Source organism: Medicago sativa, chromosome 4 (genome assembly GCF_051527215.1).
Source record: "Medicago sativa cultivar Bolivia chromosome 4, Bolivia_mono, whole genome shotgun sequence".
Lineage (NCBI taxonomy): Eukaryota > Viridiplantae > Streptophyta > Magnoliopsida > Fabales > Fabaceae > Medicago > Medicago sativa.
In genome coordinates, this window is record NC_140752.1 from 56203648 (window position 1) to 56229828 (window position 26181).

General features: G+C 31.7%; 1 protein-coding gene and 1 long non-coding RNA gene across 2 annotated transcripts; one reads left to right on the plus strand and one right to left on the minus strand.

Moving 5' to 3' along the window:
• Positions 1 to 6127: 6127 nt before the first annotated feature.
• LOC146930034 (uncharacterized) lies at positions 6128 to 7503 on the plus strand. Its single transcript, XM_085708270.1, has 3 exons — positions 6128 to 6377; positions 6499 to 6588; positions 6884 to 7503. The coding sequence occupies exons 1-3, from the start codon at positions 6203 to 6205 to the stop codon at positions 7006 to 7008; spliced, it is 390 nt and encodes a 129-aa protein (XP_085564396.1). The 5' UTR covers positions 6128 to 6202; the 3' UTR covers positions 7009 to 7503.
• A 5536-nt stretch (positions 7504 to 13039) lies between these two features.
• Positions 13040 to 14936, minus strand: LOC146930035 (uncharacterized). The gene is made up of 2 exons (XR_015008308.1): positions 13986 to 14936; positions 13040 to 13514 (listed from the first exon to the last, which is right to left on the minus strand). It is a non-coding gene; the product is annotated as an uncharacterized LOC146930035 (long non-coding RNA).
• Positions 14937 to 26181: the final 11245 nt, after the last annotated feature.

Consider the following 26181-nt stretch of genomic DNA (forward strand, 5'->3'; position numbering starts at 1 on the left):
ACGACACATGCATGTGATTATAAATTATTCAGCCTCCTGCATTGTCTTCCCTTGCCACGAACATCCTGGTTATCTGAAAAATAATAAAAGGGACAGGGGTGAGACATGATGTCTCAATGAGTTCCACCTATCCTAGGCTGTAGGCAATCTCAGGGAACCTATGATCGCCATATGTCTCTACATATACCTGATCCCAGGATTTACTAGGCTATTCTTCATAATTGAGCGATCGGGGGAAAATATAGGATCGTTATCTGTATACTATTATAATTTTTATCATAAACATATTCATATCATATTCACAATTAAGTTAGATTGTTAGCGTTGAACAAGAAATTATTATATGAGTTCATTTTACGGAATGGATCCGAGTGGAATAACCCCATATACATTCCTATGACATAACCGGTGAAATTCCTATCTGAGGCTAACACCAGAGTCCTCTTATCTTATTACGGTGTCCATTACTAACAGGGAATCTAATCTCTACTTCCAAAGGGGAGTAATTCCACTACTAACGGGAGTTTGAGAATCACGGCTAAAACATGACGACAAGAGGAGTCTGGTTCTAGCCCTCGGATAGTGAATTTAGCCGGTTATCAGAGTGAATGTATTCGCGGTTACTCAACTCAGATCCATTCCGTAAAACGAACTTAGATAATAATTTCATGTTCAACGCTAACATCTAACTTAATTTTGAATATGATATGAATATGTTTATGATAGAAATTATGATAGTATACAGATAGGGATCCTAGTTTTTCCCCCGATCGCTCAGTTATGCAAAATAGACCAATAAATCCTAGAATCAGGTATATGTAGAGACATATAGAAATCATAGGTTCCCTGAGATTGACTGCAACCTAGGATAGGTAGAACTCACTGAGACATTCAGTCTCACCCCAATCCCTTTTATTTTTTATTTTTTTTCCAGATCAGCAAGTTGTTCGCGGCAAGGGAAGACAATGCAGAAGGCGGAATGATTTATAATCACATGCACGTGTCGTACTAGTACAGATTGTTTCTTATGGTTTTCAGATATGTATCAAGTTAGCAGATGTACGAACTTGCAATGATGTTTATATTCATTTGGTCGATTTTTTTTTATTATCGTAATTTTAACGCACATGGTAAATATTTTAGATAATTTTAGTATGGTTGTTACAGTGTAACAGATTGAGGTTAGGATGATAATTTGATTAAGAAAAGAATTTAGAGAAAAAAGAGTTAAACATTGTATTAGTATGTGAGAGGATTTTTCAACTCAGCTTGCAGTGACTTGGTTTGGTTACTATCTATCTCTAGCTTATACGTTTTTGTTTTTACCAAAAATGAGGGAAGCCATGTTGATAGTGGGTTGAATCCAAATTCAACTAATTAAATGGATTGTTTTAATTGCTCGATGCACGTATTGCTATTTGCTAACATTCATGCTGTCACAATTGTTCATAGTTTTGTTTTATTAATTTCCATCCCTTTCCTTCTTTTTCTCTTTAGTTTAGCATTACATATACTAGCGTCTAGACGGGCACTCACGTGCCCGTCTGTCCGCTTTTTCTACTGCGCTAAAGTATCTATATATTTTACAATGATTCTTTGTATAAATTAATAAAAAGTACGTAAACACAAATATAATTTATATTACTATCGTACCGGTTTATTCGATTTTTTTCATTGTGTTGACGTTTACATATATTAGAAGCGTTAAGTGGCCATGCAATGGAGGTTTGTGTATCATGGGTCCAAACCGTTCCACATACCAAAGCGAATTGGAAACAAAATGACCATACTCACAATGTGAGTGTATGCAACTCATTTATGACTTGGCAGGTAACATCTCAAGAAATTTGATCTGGACTTGGAAGCACATAAGATAGAAGAGATATTCCTTCAATGTTTGTAGAGCTATAGTAAATGAAAGGTTAGGTCGCCACACAAATTGAGATGCATGTAATAATTGTACTTTAAGGAAAACAAAATAATGCACTGCTCTACAGGAAAAGGAGAAAGTCAAAAAGGTTTTAATTTATATGTTTCGTAATACACTTTGATCTAGTGATAATGTAGCCTTATATATAACGTGATTCGAGCTTCTCTCCCTTCTTCATGCGACACAGGCCTCTCCTTCTTTGTTGATAACCTTTTTTTTACATCGTTACTTGTCCTCAAGACATAACAAACTTTTAATGTTTTGTACAACTTTTTGTGTCATAAGATATTTGGTAGGCAAAATGTTATTCGCATTCTTAAGCATTGCCATTCAACTCCTTCATCTTCTTAAGGTTCTTCACAAAAAGCATAGAGAAAATGACTATTTGTGTCATACACTCACGGCTACTAAAACAATAAAAGAGAAAGCGAAGTTTGAGAAAAACAATATGAGGTTTAAATAAAGAAACCATTAATTGGATCTTATATTTTTCGATGAATCGAGAACAATGCAAATTGAAGAAACATTTAGATTAAACAACACATGCATGAAGAAAGCAAACATCATAACATAATCAACACCCATAAAGAATAAAGGAACTATTAAAAGAAAAGTTCTCAATTAAAAAAGTAAAACTGATCAAAACATGGATGAGGCACATTTTGCTGCACCAACAATGTGTTCCATAATCGTGTCTCGAGTTCCCTATTATGGGAACTCTCTCTTTTCATTCTCTCTATTCACGATTACTTTCTTTGACCCCTTTATCTTATCCATTTTTACACAATCATAGGCTACCGACGACCTACCTGCTTTCTTTGACCCCTTTATCTTATCCATTTTCACACACACACACACACTCTCTCTCTCTCTCTCTCTCTCTCTCTCTCTCTCTCTCTCTCTCTCTCTCTCTCTCTCTCTCTCTCAATTTTTACATTTTTGTAATCCACCTTATGCTTGTTATTTGGAACCAACTTTAGTGCAATCTAAACAAAAGCACAAATTTTTTTAAAGAAAAAGGTCAATTTTGTGATATTTTTTTATGTGAAATTAGTTTAGCAAATAGTAAAAGCTTTTGAGAACTTCAATATTCATGTCTTTTATTTACATAAATTAGCATTGCAATTCACCAAATGAAAATTACATTCGCTACATTATGAAGGCCGACACAATAAAATCTTCACTGCCCCATATGATCCCAATACCCATGACCTCATCAAGAATGGTTTGTCTGCTACCACCGACATAATAAAACAAATATAAACATGTAAAAAATGTAACCTAAACAAAAAGATTTACATATTGTGAGAATAGCAGTTTATACCTTTCATGAAAGAGAGAAGAAAGAATTGGAAAGATTTATCGTCTCTACGTTGACAAAGCACGGCCACCACCACTCCCCGGTTAAAAACTTAGACCCCCTAACTTCTTGAGCGCCATTGAAATGTCCCCAATTCCCTATCACAAAATTAAACTGGCCGATGAAAAAATGCGGATTTGATACCCCACTCTTTTCCCATTTCTTCACCTTTTCTCCGTCTATTCAAAACCAAGTGTAATAATGATCACTCATTCACTTGTCAATGATAAGAATGGAATGATAAAATTGGTAGGGAAAACCAATAATGAAAATTATAAAGCAAGAAGAGATAGGAAAAACTTGTTGCGGCCACTGTCCTATGTGTGCCTATATTTCAACATTTCATTGCTACGTATAAAAGAATACATTAAATACAAATAAACCAAGAATAAAATAACTGATTTGAAAGTATTTCTCTTGTCACAAAATATTTTGGAAGTATTGTCGTTGTTGTTTTTGTGTATCAAGGATAAGAACAAAAGATAGGTTGCAAAGAAAGAAGCGACCAGTCGTCAACACCAACAAAAGCTTGGTCGTGGATGCAATATACACTTCATGTTGATTAGGCTTGAAAATAACTTTACAAATTGGAATAAAAATTTCTTCGTATATATTTGTGTGAATGAATTTATCAAAATCAAATGAAGAATGAGTAAGATTTCCAAACTCCTTTATTCCTCTCTCTGTCTCTTTTCTCATGATTTTGGTCTTTGTGAATCATATGTTCACCAAAATTAGATGAGATGGTAAAAGTTAATTGTAAACCGTCTAACCAACCTGCTAATTAACCGTGAAGGGTGTTATAGGAAAAACAATCAAATTGTAAGGGTAAAGTAGGCAAAAAAATAGGCTACACCAAAATGATGTTTTGCCTTTATTAATAGTTATAGATAAGGTCAATAATCTACACTATCAATCAAAGCTCTGGACTTGTGCTAGACTCTATGCAAAGAGATTAAAAGCTTTGGACCTTGATAAAAGCAAGCTTTTACATATAGATAAAGGTCAACTCTGTGGTAGTCATTGCTATTGTACAAGCCTCAAGAGTGAGGTCCTCTATACCAAACATTTGACTCAAAGAATCATCATTGATGTACACAACGACTTTTAGCTAAGAAAGGAAAGTTTTTTCTAACTTAAGAAAGAAAATAAAACTCCTTAATTGGCACCATCAATGAAATTGAATGATTGATGCATTGTCCATAATTCTTCAAAATGAATCAAGTTCCTTTGGATCGATTGTTGAAGGTCTACTAAATTATATTTTTAACCATCAATGTATTTTTATTATCATAATTCAAAGTGAAAATGATAGATTGGAACTGATGCACATATTATTAATTGTAAGGTATAATTAAGGAAAATTAATTATTATGTTGAAAATTGAAAGTGGCACTTTTTTCTTTCGATGAATCAAGAGTAAAGAAACACATCAAGAGAAAACTAGGTATCCCAAATAGGTCTGCACCCCTAAGAAACGCCAATCATATGCATCTGCTTATAAAATATTATTAAAAAGGGAAATATACGCACAAAAGTGTGTGTGTGTGGGGGCTAAACCAAATCCCTAAATGAAGGCCAAAAAACAAAAATAAAAAGGCCGGTGACCTAAAAAAACTAAAATTAGGAAGTCCAAAACGGTCTATGAGGGTAAAGTCTCCCATCACACAATACCACTAATAGTTAATTGAAAGTGACACACTTGTTAAGAATATTAATTATTATTTTTTTACAAATGTGATAGTTATTACGTGACCGAGAGAATATTTAGAAATGTATCAATAAAAGTATAAATGTATGGGATTATATTCAATTTTTTATATTTATTTGAATAAAATAATGTGTAGCGAATCTAAATTAATTTAAGAGCTCTTAATTGATAAATAAATAAAAGATAAGACTAATTATTCTTTTGTAGCGGGGATTTGAACTTTGTCCTTATAAGAAAAAAAATCTTACTAATTAACTAGCACCTCTGCGACGGAAAAAATCAATTAAAACTATATTGAAAGTTGAAAATGACACTCTTTTTGACATAATTGTTTTTGCAAATGTGACAGTTATTATGTGATAAAATCCAAATTTATTATTTTTGATAATATAATGAATGGTGTCAAATTAATATAGTCAATTTATTATAAAGAAAACAATTTTATTTAATAACATTTCCTTGATAAATAAATAAATGTAGAGAAAAAAAAATTATTTATTATAAGGAAGATGCTAACAAGGAATTTGTTAGAGAAAATAAATATTACAACTTTTTTTTAACATTTTTATTTATTATAAGGAAGATGCTAACAAGGAATTTGTTAGAGAAAATAAATATTACAACTTTTTTTTTAAGTAAAAGTAAAAATTAGGAAAGTCGAAATTTCATTAATAATAGTGACACCAATTGACAATATCACAACTGTCTCATGTGAGATTGAAACTTTATCCCTTGATGTTAAAATCAAGATCTAACCTTTGAGCTGATATATTAGAAATACCATTTAATAAATTATAATAGAAGGAAATTTTTTGTAAAATATGAATAGCATAATGAGTGGCTAAATTACAAACTTTTTCCTTCAAAAAAAAAATTTGCAAACTTTTATATGTTGTCCACATAAAAAAAAAGTTGCATTTTTTCGTCCCAATAATCAAATAAGGAAAAGTGACATGAAAAATATATTTAAGTGAATTTAATATGAAAAAGTGGCATGAATTAAAATAATAAATGTCTTAGGTGCCACACTCAATAAAACAATAGGGTATGAGCTGTCAACCACTATCAAAATCAACAACCCCCATATTTTATTTGTATATATAACACATAAATCAAGACTTAAAACATCTCATAAGTTCCTCTAAAAAACATCTCATAACTTTTTATTCTCATTATTTTCTTACTATTATCCTGAGTAAGAATGTCGCCGAAGAGGTCATCAAGAGGAAAACAAAAATTAGATTTGAAAAAAATTGAGGAAGATATTGAAAGCTACCAATATGATCAACTAAAAGAAATTGACACATCTTTAGTTGGTGTCGTAAATAAATTGGTAGATAATATCTTGAAAAATGGAGGAGAGATTTCCCCTGCTGGTATGTGTACATCTTCTTACTAACTATATGTTTGATTTGATTAATTAATGATGTCAAATGATTTAATGTCATGGATTTTTTTCTAATTAATTTAAGTGAACATGGTTATAATTTTTTGTAGCAATTTCATCTATTGAGGAACTGAATGGGGTCAAAACAAATCCTCCTTATGTCCTTGAGGACAACAAGCAAGGTCGTGAAGTTGGTTCAAGTAAGAATTCTCAGTCATGCTTTTCATTTTTTTTACAAATATTCTAGCAGAGAAACTCACACATTAAATGTTTAGACGAGAGATATTGTTGTTTACTCGTGCCTCAGCACATCAATTATCCCTCGAGACAACTTTTACCATTTTAAGTTACACTTATGAGAAATATTATACTTGTTTTTCATATTAATTCCCATTAATAGGCATACAAACGTTTATTTTTAATATTTCATGCTATGAACCTAACATATGTTATGTCTTTTTTCCTTTCATGGATTAAACCATTTTGATCCAAAAGGTAAAGGTAAGGTTGCTATTGCTTCTCATGATATAGCTGCAAACAAAACACAAGAAGTCGACCCTGTTGGTACAAGCACAATAGAGTATGGAAGTGGTGATGATCATGTTTCTCCAGATATATAACATGGTATATGAATCTTTCGTATTTATGATCAGATAAAACAGTGTTGGTCTCATCGGGAATCTCATTTAGTGTGGCCATGGCTTCAAATATTTTTCATTTGGATGGTTCTAGGTTTTTTTTTCTTCTTGTATTGTGTCTCAAATATCTTCGGTTTATCTTTTTTTTTTTTTGTGGTCTTTTCTCAATAAGATTGTATTGTGTCTGAGTTTTAGTCTAATATTATGTTTTTTTATAGTCTTTTATAGTCTTCAAATATTTTTCATTTGGATGGTTCTAGGTTTTTTTTTCTTCTTGTATTGTGTCTCAAATATCTTCGGTTTATCTTTTTTTTTTGTGTGGTCTTTTCTCAATAAGATTGTATTGTGTCTGAGTTTTAGTCTAATATTATGTTTTTTTATAGTCTTTTGATATTGGTTGTATTGGGGTTTGAGTACAATTGTTCTTTTTTAATATAAATTTTTGTTAGCCATTAAAAAATATGATGGACTTACAACAACAACAACAAACAATAATAACAATAAACTGCCAGTTGTTGGACTCTAGCAGATAATAATAATAATAATAATAATAATAATAATAATAATAATAATAATAATAATAATAATAATAATAATAATAATAATAATAATAAACTAACGGTTGTTGGAAAGGACTTGCACTTCTTCAAGACAACAAATATAAAGAGCGATCCGAATAAGAAAGTATCAAAATAGTATAACAATTGTGAGCTTGTAAATTTTGAAATTAAATTTTCACAAATCACATATAAACCATTACATTTTAAAAAATAATAATTGTGATATGTATGTATTTATTTATTTATAAATCTTTTAAACTATTTGATTTTTTCAAGTAAGAAAACAAACATTTTTCCAAGCGCTCTTAACATCAATTACTTGATGTTGGGAATCATGCTTCAAGAAAGTTATTTGCATTCGTGATTATACCAGTCATATCGTTTTCATAGGAAACACCGAAGTTTTATCATTATGTTAACCTCTTGGTGGTAATTCGATGTTATTCGGTAAAGGATTGAGATATCTCTTTTCACCACGTTCTCATAGAAGGAAACTATTGTGAGGATATTTTTATCAAGTTAGGAGATCACCACATGAGAGATCTTGTGATAGTGTATGAGAACTGCCTTGTCTCTCTACCCTAGTGTTAGAGGATGTTGTAGGAATATCTTTTATTATAACGTAGTTTCTTTTTTATTTTTTATTTTTGTTTTCCATTTCCTTTTTCCTTTTCTTCCTTGTGACAAAAAAAAAAAAACATTTTTTTTTCTTCTTTTGAACGTAAAAACATCATTCTTATGCTAATGTAAATTCATGTGCAACTTTGAATTGTTCCTAAAATCATGAAATTGTTATTTGGAGCTTAATTCAAAATAATAAAAAATATTAGTTATAAATTGTAAGACCCGTAACATATAACATCCTAGGATAGGGTGTTTGCTATTTTAATTTAATTCAAGTGATGTTTGTACTCTGTGGATTGAGTATGTGTGTGTGAATGTTTGTTAAGTATGAAAATATAGATGAATATGTTATATGACTTGAGCTTTATGGGATGTCTCATACCATGATTTTGTGTTTTGCCTGATCTTGTACATTTCGATAGTTTTTGAGATTTGAGTCGAATCAAATATAAATTATCTTATAAAGAAAACTAAACGGACCTTGAGAGTCATCAAATTTTTAATTTTTTTTTTAGGAAATGTACTTGTTGAGATGATGTTTACAAAAGACTATATTGTTAGAGCGTTGGAATGACATATATATTGGGAAGGATGTATTATCATATGCGTAGTAGTTTTCGAGTGGCGAGGTAGTTTATAATATTTGGGACCGGTTAAAAGTTCTAATAAAGTTGGGATAAAACTTTGTCAGCTACGCATGCCTTAAGCCGTAAATAATTGGGTTAGGTTTTATTCCAAATTCACCACCACTATTCAACACACAAAAGTTTCTCTCTTCCCACTATCTATCTCCCATCATGGACTGTTGCCTGTTTTGAAACATATTCATAGGATCAGGTACTGAAACGATAATCTCGACAAAGCCCTTTCTCACATGCGTGATTCACCATGAATCGAAGAGGTATTCCCCTCCATCTCTATATTTGTGTGTGTGTGTTGTGCCCACCCCAAATGCAACACCCATATTAAATTTATCTAGAATATTTAGCATGCGCGTTAAGCTTAGTATTTGATACATTAAAATTACAATATTAAAAAAAAAAAGGCTTTTGTATGGTTTAGTCCTTGTAAATAGGGGTCATTTAAAATTTGGTCCCTGAAATCGTTAATCCTAGCATTTTGCCACTGCAAAATTTAATCATTTAAAATTTTGTCCCTCTCCCCACTTAATCACGGCCACGTCACTAATTTACCCCTCCTCTTCTCAGACCATTGAGAAAAGACAAAAATACCCCTGAGTTCGTTTTGCTTCTAGGATGTTGTTTACTGGGTTCGTTTACTGGGTTCTCTGCAAAAACCATGTTGTTTCTGAATAAGAGGGTGGAGAAGATGAGTTTGGTGAGGAAGATGAACTTGAGGGCAAATTGGTAATCTCCTGTTTGTCTTAAAGTCGCAAGGGCATTTTGGTGACACGTCAGCTAGTCAGTGACATGGCACTTATTAACTAGGTTGAAGGACCAATTCTTAAATGATTAAATTTCGCAGTGGCAAAATGCCAGGATTAATGAATTCAAGGACCAAATTTTAAATGACCCCTATTTGCAGGGACTAAACACATATAAAAGCCTAAAAAAAATTCTGAACAAAATAAAGGATTACTCGTCTTATACATCTGAAAAGCATCACTAGCGTGTACATACATAAGTTGTTCTGTGTGTAAAAGTACCACTGAAGTGTATAAAAATACATACAATAGGAAAATCATATACTGGTACAAGACAATGATTAGAAAAGAGTTTGAGTTAAAAATTTTGGATTTTGATTTAAAAAGAAAATAACAATAATAATAAAAAGGTGTCTTGGGATTATTGGTTCGTCATGGTGACAAATCCTTCACAAACCAAACCCTAAACCTAGAACTTTATGTTGGACCTACTTTCTAAAGACAAGTTTCTCTTTAGCCTATTACATCTCTTTTCGCTTTCAGTGAGTGTGTTTCTCTAGCAATCACGCCTATTCTCATGGTTGATTGCTATTGAAATCCTTGAAGATCGAAACTTTATTTTCTCAAGGTTTGCTAGACTATTCTCATGTTTCGCAATCCTTGTCTAATTTCACTTGTTCCAATATCAAAACTTCTTCTTTTGATGCTTCTCTTTGATATTTGTGATGATGAATTAACAGGTACTAACCCTCCGCTGTCGCATTATGAGTTTGATACTTGTTAATTCATTATAAAAACGGTGAAATTAGATTAGAAAATATATTTACATAAAATTAGGGTTCGAGGCTTGGTTTGATTAGGATTAGGTCATTAGACTCATCCAACAATCCCAAGACAAGAAGAGTCTACTCACTTATGTTCATTGTAGATAAAATAAAATAAAATAAAGGTAAACTTTTATTCAAAGAAACAATTGTCACTTATTATTTCAGAGAACAAAAGATGATTATACAAGTTTGATGGCTGCTCTATTTATAGCCTAACATTGACTTAAGTCCTAAGAAATAAATCACTAAAGTGTTGCACAAGAAACCATGGGCTTTAGGTCAGAAATATGGGGGCGCCATGCTTTTATTCTTGGCGAAGGATCTTAAAACTTTTTGCACAAGATATTTTTGTATAAGATCTTCATATTTTTGGCCTGAATAAACTCCAAATCTCCTTTCTTTTGCTCCAAGACTCAATCTTTAGAATATTTGTTCCTGAAATTAAATAACTTGCAATTGAAGTAAAATAGTTCTAAAAAGGAAATAAAAACAAATAAAATCTAAATAAAATAGATTCAAATAATATATTAAAATCATTAATTATTGACTCATCAAAATCCCCCGCACGTGAGTCTTAGCTTGTCCTCAAGCAAAAGGCATAAACATGGCAGCATAAACAAGATTAACATATGACAGCACAATTAAACACTTTGTCCCCTCCAAGCTTTTATTTCAAGTGTACACTAATCACAACTTCAAGTATTTCTTATGAACCTATTCAACCCAACAACAAGTCTCAAGTGTGTGTGTGTGTGTGTGTGTGTGTGTGTGTGTGTGTGTGTGTGTGTAATCCATCCCTTTTCTTGCTCTTGTGTAAGAGATATTATGAGGAACATGTTCTAACCTTAACACTAAACCAACCGAGAAAAGTCATTTCTTCATTTCATATAAGAGAGATAGGAATTATATGATCATTGGATCATTTGACATTTTAAGAAGGAATTACAGAAACTATTTTTGATTGTCAGAGAAACGCCACCTTCACGTGGGAAGTTAGTGAGGCCTACTCCTGCCCCCCAGAGTCAATAATGTCCCCTTGTAAATATATTTGCTTCCGACCCTCTTGATAATAAACCTAATTTTAGGCATTTTGATCATTTTAATGTCTTGGTGACCAACCAGTTTTGGGCACTTGGACACCTTTTATTTTTCAAGTCTTTTCTCCCCACAAAAACTTATACTACTTTTACTCTGAAGACTTTTAAGGGTCAATTTACCATTAAAGTTAGAGTGTGATCCTTAAAATACCTACCTACACACTTACTCAAAGGATGCAACTTTGTGCTTTTCTCATAGAGAATTTTCACAACAAAACAAGATGTGGGTATAGCAAGAACACTTAAAACACAAGAAATAACTTTCATGTACAAGAAACAACCATTTCGGAAGAGACTTAACAAAATTTATGTCATAATTTACAATAAACTTCAAGGGTGAAGTCTTTTTCCTCACTCTAAGTTTATAAGGTTTGTTTTATTTCTTTTGTAATTTGTCTTTTAGTTGAAACAATAATCATGATTATTTATTTCAATGACACCAACAATATAAAAAAAAATTATAATTTAAATTCCTTTTTTAAGGACACCAACTACGATCTTTATAATTGAAAAAATTGTTTAAGCGTATAATTGAGATAATGAAAAAGTAAGTATAAATATGCTCATATAGTGTGTTACACTTTTTAAATGATGAAGGAAAAAAATCACACACACACACACACACACACACACACACACACACACACACACACATATATATATATATATATATATATATATATATATATATATATATATATATTCATATCGTGTTTGTTACATTTTTTTAATATTTAAATTTATATTTATATATTTATTACATGTGTTATTTGTATTCAAAATTGAGGGCATCTTTGGAAAGAGAAAAAACCAACCCATAAGAGCTGAAATGGGTGTTTTCTTTATATATATATAGTATAGATATATAGATAGAATGTTTCGTGATGTTAGTGGGTAAGCTTAATTCTTGATCATATTGTTGTAAATTCTCAAGTATTTTTTTTTGTTGAAAGAATTATTATACAGAGAACACTTTTTTTTTTAAAGAATTATTATATTGTAATAGAAAACACGGTTAGTGGGTGAACTTAATTCTTAGTTATTTTTCATGATGTTTTCGTGAACAGTTTGGTATTTTTTTAATATTTAAATTTACTCTTATATATTTGTTATATGTGTTATTATATTGAAAATTGAGCGTAATTTCGAAAAAAGAAAATGTCAACTCAAAAGGGCCAAAAGATGTTATTTTCTTATATATAGTATAGATTATTATTATTATTATTATTATTATTATTATTATTATTATTATTATTATTATTATTATTATTATTATTATTACAACCATATAACTGTTTGATCTTTTGATTTTATTATCAATTGCAATCTTGATTAGCTAACTTCAATTAACCATACTCATTATAAAAGGAATAAGATGGAATTAAAAAATCTAAAAAACATAACAGCGAGAAAGATTTTGGATTATGGAAAGTCTATCATTGCAACTTCGTCCCATAATCTCGAGATTAAAGAAGTCTACTCACAAGATTTCTTAGTAGGCAAAAATAAAATAAAATAAGTAAGGAAACTAAATTCTATTGAAATTTGAAAAAATAAGATACAAGAGTTTCCATGTGTAATGGATGATGATAAAAGCTTAGATTACAACTCAATATACAGCCACTAAGGTCATAATTTTGTGCATTTTAGATTCCACAAATATATAAGTGTTGATTATGACAAGAAACTATTGGAAACCATAAAGCATAAATTCCCAAATCTCATCATAATGGACATTACGGTTGTAATATGGTGCTATGAACGCCCGAAATGCTTGATGTCTTGTGCTCTTATGTGATTTTCATCTTCTCTTGAGTTATTGGCAACGTATTTGGGTTGTTAATCTTTGAATATCCAATTCCTTTGCATCGACAAGGCTCTCCACTAACATAAATACATCCTTGACAAAGTTGACAATCAAGTCTTCATCAAATGTGTTGTTTCCAACTAATTCTTCACCATTTCACTCCATTTACTCCATTTCTATTGATCTTACCTATTTATTGCAAAATAAACAAAAAAAAAATAGTATAATACGTATACAAATATAATAAAAACAAATACTTATTTAAATAGAATTGGGGTATAAAATAATTATAATCTAATAATATTAGTAATACATATTACTTAAGTAGGTTGGTCTAATAGGTATAAGAGGCTTTTTTTATTGCATGTGGCCTCGCCTATTTAGCTAAATAGACTTTTAAAAAAGTCTTAGCCTTAACTATCTAAAAAAAATATGGCTTGACCTATTGTAGGCTCGGCCATATGCCCATGTAGGTTGGCCTGATCAATTCTCATTCCTAAGTTCTTCATCAGAAACAACCTAAGAATATAAGATGACATTGGAATCGGATAGGTTCTAGAATCGAGGGGTTTTGTAGGAAAATAGTCTACAAAAAATCAGTATAAGTTAGGTCTCCACTCAACATAGAAAAATTTCCAAGAATCTGATTATGGCACTTACCACAAAGGAAGAATAATTTAAGAAGAAGCGATCTTGGAAAGGAAATAGGGTGGTAGAGTAATCAAACAAGGGTTCATTGAATTGGGCTTGAAGAGGATGGTGATTCAGAGTAAGAACTCTCAATAATCACCATAGTTGTGTTCGTGATTTTGGGAATCGTCACAAGACACGATTCATGATTTGGGCAATTTTTCTAAGAATTGAATCAAAAGAAACTCAAGAAGGGGAGAACATAATAAGGGGTAAATTATCGGTTGAGGCTACTTAAAGGGAGTTATGGCTTAATGATTAGGAAGATGAATCACTTAATGAATTAAGAAATCAAGGTTACTATTGGATTAAGTAAAAATCATAAGGAATTGATGATTTCTAACCTACTACAAACTGAATAAAAGGTGATAACGGCTAGTTTATTATTGTGCAATGATGACGTGGTTCACACAAAACTCTAATACGTGTATCTCATCATCTCACTTCTCAAAGGTCACGTGATAATACAATGCATTGGTGAATTTCTTTACACATAAAAAATAACTATCTTGATAGCTGACCTTGGCACATAGGCGATTAAACTTTAGGTGATGAAACCCCTAGTTGAGGGAAGATTAGGCTATGTGGAAGTAGCCTAGCGTAGGAAATTGATTCTTTCTCGAGCCCATTAACTAAGTATGTGGATCGTAATGAACTCATACTTAGTCGAGATAAAGTGGGGCTAGATAATGACACATGAAACTCGTGTTCCATGATTATAGTGTCATTATATGTAAAGATGGATGAGAGAAGAGGCATCATAATCATTGTGGAAGTATGCACCAAGGATTGTGTCAATGGATCATGTCGTGAAGGAGGACACATGTCGTCAAACATGGGGCACTACAATCCCATCAGTAAGGGAAACTCATGCACTATTTGTGAAATTAGCAAAGCGGATGTTTAATATTGTAAGCCACATTTTTTGGATAATAGGAAATAGTTTTATCATAATATTTATCCCCTCCGTCCCATAATAACCGAGTCATTTGCAAAAAAATATTGTTCCAAAAAAATTGACCCATTTCACTTTTCAATAGAACAATAATTACTTTTTTTTTTCCAATTATAACTTTAATTAATACAACTTTCATCACTCCAAATTCAATATATTTTATTTTGCATTTATGATAAGAAAGAATGCACCAATACTTGATAAGACACTCAAAACTATTTTTCTCTCTTTTTCACTTATACACTTTTTCTTAATACGTGTGAAATGAACAAGCGGCTCAGTTAAAATGGGACGGAGAGAGTAGCTCATATATTGTAACTAACACATGTGATCAATCAAACAAACTTATTTTTCATTTTTTTTTATCCCTTTACCTTTCTACCTTTATCTTGAATTTATACATTTCTTAGTGTAGCTCAAAAAATGCAATAACAATTGTACCTAACACGGAACCCACAGTTTAACGAAAACGTTATTTCCTTATTGTAAATTGTTTAAAACAAATGGATTCACAACTGAGAATATTCAGTCGAACCTCGACTAAATTCTTGTTCCATCAACAAAAATAACCCTGGAAAAAAAATCAAACCAACTAATAGCAAATAAGAGTAATCAAAGTGTGTAACCATCACATAAAGATGGATTCAAGGAGATAAACCATCCGAACAGAAGAACTAAATCAAACCAAACCAAACAGAAGAACCGATGGGGAGAAGCAACCAAACTGAATAACCAACAGATAAAGAAGAAATCAAATAGACGAATGAACATGGAAAGGATCAATCAAACATAAGAATTAATAGAAAAAGGGTCAATCAAACAGGATAAACAAATAGGAAGAGGGGAACCAAATAGAAGAATCAATCAAATTGAAGAAGAAACAAAGAAAAAGATGAATCAAACCAAACCAAATCCAACAATCTAAGATTCGAACCGATACAGAAAAGAACAATCAAAGAATGAGTAACAACCAAAGAGAATAAGACAAACAAAAAGATTAACCAACATACCAACATAGAGTTAAAAGAAGAATCAGTCGGGAAATTGACTACAACATAGAACCAAAACACATTGTGAGGAAAACCACAACAAAAGACCCGTTGCACTGAAAGATCACAGCCATACTGATTTTCATAAAATGAGAGAAATCAACCAATCATCAAAGGGACCGCAAATTCAAAATCTTCACAAAATCACTTAATAATAAATCATGATATCACCGAACAAAAAATAAAATCAATCACACAACATTACCAATAAAAATATTTTGAAAACTCAATAATAGAAGTGACTAGTAGTTTGAGGATTGAACCAATCTCTGGGGTTCATTGTGACCAATATAGAGAATTAGAGAAAGAGATAGTAACAAAGGAGGATAGGGTTTCATCAATAGCATAAATTTTCGAAAAGTTAAAAGATATTATATAATAAAACCTAAAAAAGACTCTACTAACTTAGAAAACAAAAAGACCCAACAACATGAGCATAATAACTTATTATCTAACACGTTGAACAAATATGCTTAAATATTATCTAACACATTGAACGAAAAAATCAATGCTTTGGTTTTAATTCATTTAAAAAAAAAAAGGTGAGGTATGTATTATCTTTAAAGAATTGTAGATAATTTATTCAACAACCAAAGAGAACTTTTACTTCATTTTCAAATTTACTTATGTGGTTGTCGGATTTTTGGATTTCCAAGATGATATTTTGGATTTTTAAAGTCTATTTTGAAAGGAAAAAAAATTGTCACCAATGAATTCTTGGCTCGGAAATGCATTAAGCACAAAGAGGGAGAAGAGAGAAAGAGTTCTTGATAACTCAATAGAACTTTTTGGTGTGTTTTTGAACTGAGTAGAGTCCTCTATTTATATAGAGATTTCATAACTAAATTTAGCTAAAGTTACGGGAGTAATTTGATCAGTTCAACAACTCTTGCGGGTAAGATAAAAGATTAACTAACCCACAAAACTCGAGAAAACAAATTAATTGTATAAGAATGGAGTAAAGATAGAAAACTCAATTGGATTCTCAATCTTGTCACAACAAATATGAGCTAAAATTATGGAAAGTGACATGCACAAATCTAAAAAAAATTACTATTACTTTTTTTATGATTGTCGGATACTTAAAAATTAAATACCACAATATAAACACTACTAATGTGTGTTCAATTTTCTGTGGGACCTCCACACTCAATTTTTTCAATTCAAGCAACTCTAACTTAAAGTCTCATGACTTAGTGTTTAATCTTTCAACCATCTAATTTCATTCAACTTCACATCAATGTTCCAACTATCCCCCACTTGAATTTAAAAAATGGGCTCAGAAATAACGTCAAACATGTCTATAAGATTGCTATTAAACAAGGTGTCACCAACAACTTGAACCTTTGCATAGCGAGTAAAATTCTAATTAACAAGAGTGGCTCATAGTCTTGAACTCAACCACAAACATAGAATCTGCACACAACTTTGTCCTAAGGTGTATCCTAAAGGCTCTTGTTTTTTATGGACCACGTTTATCCTAGTTTTGACAAACGCTCTGGTATTCTGTCTTATAACCCCATAGGAACCGGTCTCAGTTCCACATTTGTATAGGTGATTCTATCAAGAGTACTCATTCTCTTATGGTGGTAGGAATCATGCTTCTCTAGTTTTATCATAGCATGTCATATAAATCAAGTCATTAAGGTCGTGTTACCATCACTCGTGATCTATAGGAACTAGTTATATCTTATTGGATGTGTTTAGGACTTTCTTTCTAGTTAATCCTTGTGTCAAAGGATCAACTAAGTTTTCATCAGTACGTACATGATCTACTTTAACCGCTCCATTAGAGAGTATCTATCTCTCTAATTGTTCTTTTTTTGTGCCTTAACTGTCGTCTTTTACCATTGTAGCAACGATTCTCAATTTTGCAATAGTCACGGTATTATCACAATGGATTAACATAGCTCGCAACGGTTTTTTTACCACAAGAGGACTCAGTTACCAAGCATCTTATCAACTTGCTTCTTCACTAGTTTTCTCTAGTACTATCATCTCAGATTCTATAGTGGAATTAGTCAATATGGTTTATTTCTTTGTTTTCCAACAAATAGATCCTCTAGTTGCTCAATGTGTAGCCACTTGTGGCATAGGAATCATCTGATAAGATGTTCCTATTTGTATCAATGTACCCTTCAAGTACAATAGGATACTTCTGATAATGTAATCCTAAAGTTCTAGTTTTTTTAAGGTATTTCATGACTCTTTTAATTGTATGTCAATACTTCTCACTCAATCTACTTGTAAAATTGCACAAGAGCCCTACGACGTAGACAAGTTAGTTGGAGCACTGTCTTTTCAATGCAGTAAAGTTTGCAAGAATTCAAAGTATGACACATTTTAAATCCTGCTAGTTCCGTGGAAGAGTGAAAATGCTAAACATGATTAAATTCAATCATTTTGCAGTAGTATATCCATATGAAGACACGGCTTGCAACAACTTCCAAGTATATTTCATGGTTGATTGAATTTTAAGCATCCTCTTGACGTAAGTGGGGTTAAAACAAAGGCAAAGGCTACGACGAAGTACCATTTTAGATTATTCATTTTTTTAACTTTATTTTAATGGTTGATGAAACATTACTAATTTCCTTTCCTAATTTTGTTTTTCTTACCTTTGGAGCATGCGTCCCGTTTGAGAGAATAATTTCCTTTTCGAATGTGAATTACAACTCAATGTCTCTAATGCCAAGAACTTTAGTGGTGTAAGAATATTCTAACCACTTTTTTTCAGCAGTAACATATGTTTTGAACATAACACAAACATAGTAGATATCGTGTGAGGCGCTAGTCTTAATCCATCATCCACTTGATCCACCAACTAGGTTTTTTTTTACTTATCATATCAACGAATTTATCTTCGGTCAAGTTAGGTTGTGGAGCAGCACTTGACCTAATCATATACGTATGGGACGTATGACTTGGTTTCTTACAGTTGTGTTAAATAAATTTTGAACCAATGTCGGGTGGCTGACGATTTCCACTATAAGACCTTTTTTGGTTCCCATTCTCGTGTCAGTTATAGTTCTTATTCACAATGTGGTTCTGATATTTTTGAATACAAATTTCAAATGGATTCAAAGCTCCGTGTGTGAATTTCTTACAGTTTTAGTTTGAATTAACAAACACTTCATCATGTTCAATCAAAAGATGTGTTTTATAGCTTTTGTCTTTGTTGTATTTAGGAACAATGGAACCTGAACCAATATTTTTTTCGGTAGACATGATAGAAGGAAACGTCTTTAAATTGTTGGGTATTTGGAATTCCAAGTTGTTGTATTTGGATTTCAAAGTCTATTTTGAAAAGAAAAAAAAATATGTCACTAAAGTTATTGTTGGTTTTGTAATTCGAAAATACCTTGAACATAGTACCTAGAACACCACCGAAGATATTACCGAAAAAAATATCGACATTTTGCGGTACTGTCCAAAGTTATTAGTATGGTGATACAATATTGGCTCAGGACATAATATGGTATGTATCCAACGTTTTAAAAGACATAGTATGTTTTGAGGCGTTTTAAAGGCATAGTATGTTTTAAGGCGTTTTAGAGGTATTTATCCAACGTTTTCTCATTCTCTTTAAGACGTTTTGCAACATTGTCCAAAGTTGTTCAAGAAATCCTATGAACCGCGCCGCCTCTAGGATAAAGCAGCTCATATCACTATATGATTATTATGGGCACTCAAATTTAATACTGAAACCACTTTACAATGGTACCGTGACCACTCTATTATGGTATTGCGGCAACTCATTTATGTTGTTACCACCATTCTAACGTCTAACTTCTCCAAAATACTGATTTGGTACTACAACTATTCAAATATGGTGATACAACCATTCTAACCCTCTAACTTCTCCATAGGCAGAAAATATAGAAAGGATGTATACTATCATTATTAATTTTGAAGTGACATTATATCTTAAAAGGGATTATGATCTCAAAAATACTCTTTATTTCAAATAGACATATATTAAAGAAGGGACAGTGCTTTTAAGACCTTTCATGATTCTGATGGGACATTACACCTCAAAAGAGACATGTTCGTAATCACACTCTTAATTTCGAAGAGATAGAAAAGAAAAAGGAGATGTGGCTCATAAATGAATCAAGTAGGAAGAGAGAGAAGAGAGAAATAAGACTTATCGATAACTCAATAGAACTATTTGGTGTGTTTTTTAAATGAGTAGAGTCATCTATTTATATAAAGAGTTGATAATTGATTTTTGCTAAAATTGCATAAACAAATTGATTTGTTCAACAACTCTTGTGAATAATATCAAAAAGAAACTAACACACAAAAGTGAATGAAACAAACTTATTGATCCTATGGATGAGGAAGTATATAAAACTCAGCTGAATACGCAATCTTTTCACATCCAATGAGCTAACATTATGGAAGTGATATACACGAATCTAAAAAATAATTATTATATTATTTTTTATCATTATCGGGTACATAAAAATTAAACACCACCATATGTTAGATAAACTACTCATAATTCTTTGAGGGTAATCTAGAAAAATGTAACACCCTAAACCCTTAAAGCGTTAAATTACACAAATAATACAATTATACAAAGGATCTAGATGTTACTTCTTCTATAAGTTCCGAAAATGCATAAATAATTTTTCTCACAACATCACAGCGGAATATATTATCATTACATCTCAACAAACAACTAATAAAATCTCCAAGTAGCCATTTCATATAAATCTCAATACAACACCAAATATAAAATCTCATCTCAACATACTAAGTGATAAATGTCTCAACAAGTCATAACATGCAAATAAAAGATCGACACCCCTAATCAAAGTCCGGCTCTAAAAACTCCAAAAGCAAAAGACGAGGTATCTCCAAAGCTAACCTTCATCAACTCACCAAGCAAAGCAAAACTACTCATGCATGATGTCTACCCATTCATAAGAATAAGGCAGATTGTCAACCAAACAACCTCTGGGGGTTAGCTCACAATTCATAATTAAAGCATAATCAGATGAAAGTAAATAACATAATTTAATTTCACATAATTAATAAACTCAACATCATCATAAACCATTAAGTATACAAGCACAATCAAACAAGGCATATTTCACCTTTTTCAAGTATTCACAACAATCACCAAACATTCACCAATGCACATTGTAACACCCCGTTTTCCCAACATAAAAATTTCATAATAAAAATCAGAGTATTTCAACTTAAACGGAATGTCACATTCTTTTTCTAAAAACATAAACTAAATAAATAAATATTTATCCTTCAAAATCCAATATCATTTATTTTAAACTTCGCAGCGGAATAATTTCAACAACTTAAATAATCTTTGGCACAAGGGCCTCAATATAAAATCCCATAAAACTTAGTTCAACATCAATTCTTGAAAGATTCATAAAGTAATACGTAAGGAACAGAAAGTAAAGACATAATCCCATCTCGTTACGTATCAGAGCACCTAAGACACACACTTGTGAGGAGTCCACTCACGACCGCAACTAATCTTGGTTACCTGCAAATTACTCATACGAAGAGCAACATTTTCAAGCAAAGGGGTGAGATTTCACCAAACAACAATATTAAGCATATAATTCATCAATCACATTTAACAACTTAAACTTCATCAACTAGTATCATTAATCTTCCTACATTAGTCATAAACTTCATCTTATATTATCATAATAAATAATCATAAACATCATATATCATCTTAATCATAACATCATATATCACCTTAATCATAACATCATATATATCATCATAAATATCACAAACATCATCACATATCATCATTAGTAAACATGTAGCATCTTATCATAAATCACATAGCATCATATCATAAATCACATAGCATCTTATCATAAACAACTTCATAATCAATCTTCATAAGCAACTTCATAATCAATCATCATAAACATCATAACCATTCATCATCTTAAGCATCATAATCATTCATAAAGCACTTCATTAATAACTCATCAACTTGACATCTTAACATCTTAACAACTCGATAACTTGACATCTTAACATCTTAACAACTCGACAACTTGACATCTTAACATCATAACAACTTTGACTCGACTATGCAACTTCAACTTCTCAAATCATCTTGACAAATGCAAATGCATGTGGTACCATTCTATGGCATAAGCCCTCATCGTCGTGGTTGAGCATAAATATACTCCTAGGGCATAAGCCCTCATCGTCGTGGTTGAGCAAAAGCTCCATCGTCGTGGTTGAGCAAAAGCTCCAGGGCATGAGCCCTCATCTTTAAATGAGTATGCATGGACTCAACATCTTACGTCTTAGAAACTTCATGACCATCTATGACATCTTAACAACTTGACGACTTCATAACGGCTCGACGACTTAACAACTTCATATCATCTTAACGTCTTAACATCTTAACATCTTAGCATCTTAAAACATCATATATAATTCACATTAATACTCATATAACAATATCACATTGATAATATTAACAGCAACATGACAACACACAATTAACTCATCATATATCATCGTATTTAAGTATCAACAATTCATCATGCATCTTTGTAAGAACATAAATAATCATGCACTACATATTTTCATGTCAAACCAAGGCTATTGGAAAGCTATCACAATTATCATCAACTTTCATGTTTACAACAAAGATCAATTCAAAACAGAAACATATGAACAAAACGCAAAAACATGAAACAGAGAATGTTGTCACCGTACAATTTCGCTAAGACCTCCTTGGAGTATTTTCATCAAAACTCAAAAACTAAAAATCATATTCACATCAAACCAAAGCCACTGGAAAGCTAACAAAATTATCTAAAACTTTCATGTTTACACCTAAGACCAATTTTGTACTGATCAATACCAGTTTTCATTTTAAATTCGGAAAAGTTGTGCTGAAAGTCCATAAAAATTCACTGTGACCTACGTGCAGTAATTTGACCATAACTCAAGTTCTATAAATCGTTTTGACCTGAGACCAACGGCATTAGAAATCTAACATCCATACCTACGACTTTCGTGTTTAAACCTAAGATCAATTCGGCACCGATCAATACTAGTTTTAATATCAAAATTCGGGCAGAATGCAGATTTTCTCCAAGTTTCACCTAATCTCATGGTTCTAACCTCAAAACTACTTCCAATAATCATCTTATGGATTATCTAAGGTATGTACACAATTTCTACATCAATTCAACAAGTTGTCATCATATAATCATCAAATCTCTCTCAAAACCCTAATTCTCAAATTCTGATAAACTCAACCTACAACATGTTAAATCTAATTATCAGAATTACAGACTTAATATTACTGAAAGTTAGTCTCACCCTTACCTTAGAATTATCGATTGGCAGCCCTTCTCTCTTCTCTTTGTCTTCTCTTCTCTTCTCTTCTCTCTAAACCTTGTTTTCTCCAAATCCTTGTTTTTTTGCATATGTTGGTCTTTCAACCTAATATCTTCTCTATTTATAATACTAATTTCTCTTCTTAAATCTAATTAGGCCCAATAACTCTCTTCTTTCTATTTCAGCCCCCAAATCTACTTATTCTAATAATTATATTTCTCCACTAAATATATTTATAAACCAAATAACATATATATTTCCACACAAAATAACAAATATATTTCTACACAAAATAACAAATATATTTCTACACAAAATAAACCCACAACTTAATATTTATTTTATTTTCGAATCTTATTTTATTAAACAATAAAATAAGTCACAACGTCTCATAAATTTCTCTAAAATCATATAAATCACATAAATCTTATAAATCACACTAATCATATAAATTTATTCTAAAACTCATTAAAATAATTAAATAATCGAAACGGGCGTTACACACATAAACACCGATTCACGTATCCAATTATGACTCGACTCACGAAGTAACAAATGTGTGCAATATTCTAGACTCATCTAGAAGCATGTGGTACCATTGGATTCCGGAGATAATTTTACCCTTTGAACCCACACCCATGTAAGAGTGCTCCTCCTCCTACTTACTTCACCTATGTAAAAGTACACCTCCTTTTACATTTCTCATATGACTCAATATGACCATGATGCATGGAATTCAAGTAAGACTCGACAATGCGCCTATCACCAACTATATAATCACCAAACAATGTAAAAGTACACCTCCAATTACATTCTTCATAATTCAACACCATATGCATTATCAAGTTTTACAATCCACACAATCAACAAGCATAATTCAAACAAGAGTCATCATTATATTATCAAATCAAAATCACTAAAAGAATCATCTTTTAAAACAACATCTTTCACCTTAAGGAAACATTATCGTTTTAAGTTCATATTTCACAACAAAGACGGATAACTAAGCACACCATGTTATTCATCATCTCAAACTCGCAATCGTCATTGATTCTTCCTTATTCTACTTTATAAACATGAATTTAAAGCTACTCACAAGTTATCCGATTACAAAACATTAATCCGACAAAGTTTGTCTATGTTTATGAAAAACTAGCATTTTCCAATTAATTCTCCAAAACCAAAGTAACCAAGTTCAATCACTTCAACAAAGTATATACACAATTCACATATGAGTGCAATAGAATATACATGTACGTATCATAGGCCAATTCCAATTAAGTCTGAAATTTCACAAAGTTCGTCCCATTTTGTCACTTTTCAAAAGAATTCCATTTTTCAAAGCAAAACCATGTTAAAGCTCATGGATATCATTCAAAACATTTTTATAAATCATGGTTACAGTAAACAACCCTAACCCTACCATTTTCCTTTGAAAAATGAGTTTCGGAAAATTATACGTTCTTGAGCAATTTTCAAAAAGTTTGATTTGTTTCACAAAACCAGGTTCAATCTAATTCATTTGATGTTTCCAAATATTTAGAAAGCTTGACAACAGTTAAATACATCAAAAGAATCAGTTTAGAACATTCCGGATCGATCCCCGAGTGCCCGGAACACCCAAAACATGGGGTTCTGTACTGGGCAACTCGCCACAACGAGTTACAACTCGCCTAGTGAGTTACACCAGAATAGCAACCCTGTTCTTAGTTGTTCCCTCTCGGGAACTCCTCAATTTTCACCCAAAATTCCCGTTTTTTATCCCCTTTGACCTAAATCTGTCCCCAAAACTTGTTCATTAGTTTATATACATCAAAAGGCAATCAAAAAAACAACAAACATGGAATCAATTCACCTCATTTTTCATAACCTAGTTCATTTTTCACCAAAAACCACAATTTTCTCATTTTTCATTCAAACTTCATAAACAACCACATCAATTCAAACCCCATCAATACACAAACATGCATAAACATTTATGAAGTGAACTCAAACATGTTTCAATAACAATCACTCATCAATTCATGATTTATACTCAATTAATCAAAAATAATCAAGACAACTTATCAACAACAACTATGAAGTTTAAGCACATAACACAACAATTTCATGAAGTTTATCATACCCCCAAATTCACATGAATTAGGAGCACGAAATTCATCATAAAAAATTACCAAAAGTCACAATTAACACAAAAGCACTTAAACCCATAATTGAAAATGGAAGAGTATGACTTAATTGATGAAAGGAAACCACCCCCCTTACCTCTAGCTTCACAAATCCTAGCTTAGGCTTCACTTTAGCTCCTAGCGCTTCAACCCCACAAGCTCTCTTTCTCTAACTCCTCTTCTTTCCTTTTGATCTACCTTCTCTATCTACCTCTTGTGTTATTGTGAAATAAAGAAGGCTTAACCTAATTTCTCACAAGAGTTATGTTTATATAGACACCTCATAATTGGACTAGGTTTCTAATTGTCTTAATGGGCTCAACATTCTTACCAACTATTTCTCCAAATTTAGATTTCTGCTCTCCACCCAGCACATTTTGCTCGCGCCCTGCAGCCATGCCAAAATTGCCCTTGCGCATGTTAAGTAACGCAGCGTATGTTAACTCACGCTGCGCAAGTTAAGTGACGCCGCACAAGTTAACTCACGCACACTGCGTGAGTTAACTCACGCTAGTTCAATTTCTTGGACCATTACCCTAGTTAACTTATTTATTTGCATGTTTTCACTTGTCTGCCATAAAGGACATATGTAAAGAACAAAAAGGAAAGGACTTTCTTAATAGTCTCACATGCAA

What these genes read in the sequence shown, in the direction of transcription:
- LOC146930034 (XM_085708270.1), top strand. Translation starts at nt 6,203, where the DNA reads ATGTCGCCGAAGAGGTCATCAAGAGGAAAACAAAAATTAGATTTGAAA. An exon ending in AGGAGAGATTTCCCCTGCTG is followed by an intron (nt 6,378 to 6,498) that starts GTATGTGTACAT and finishes AATTTTTTGTAG; the next exon opens with CAATTTCATCTATTGAGGAA. An exon ending in AGGTCGTGAAGTTGGTTCAA is followed by an intron (nt 6,589 to 6,883) that starts GTAAGAATTCTC and finishes TTGATCCAAAAG; the next exon opens with GTAAAGGTAAGGTTGCTATT.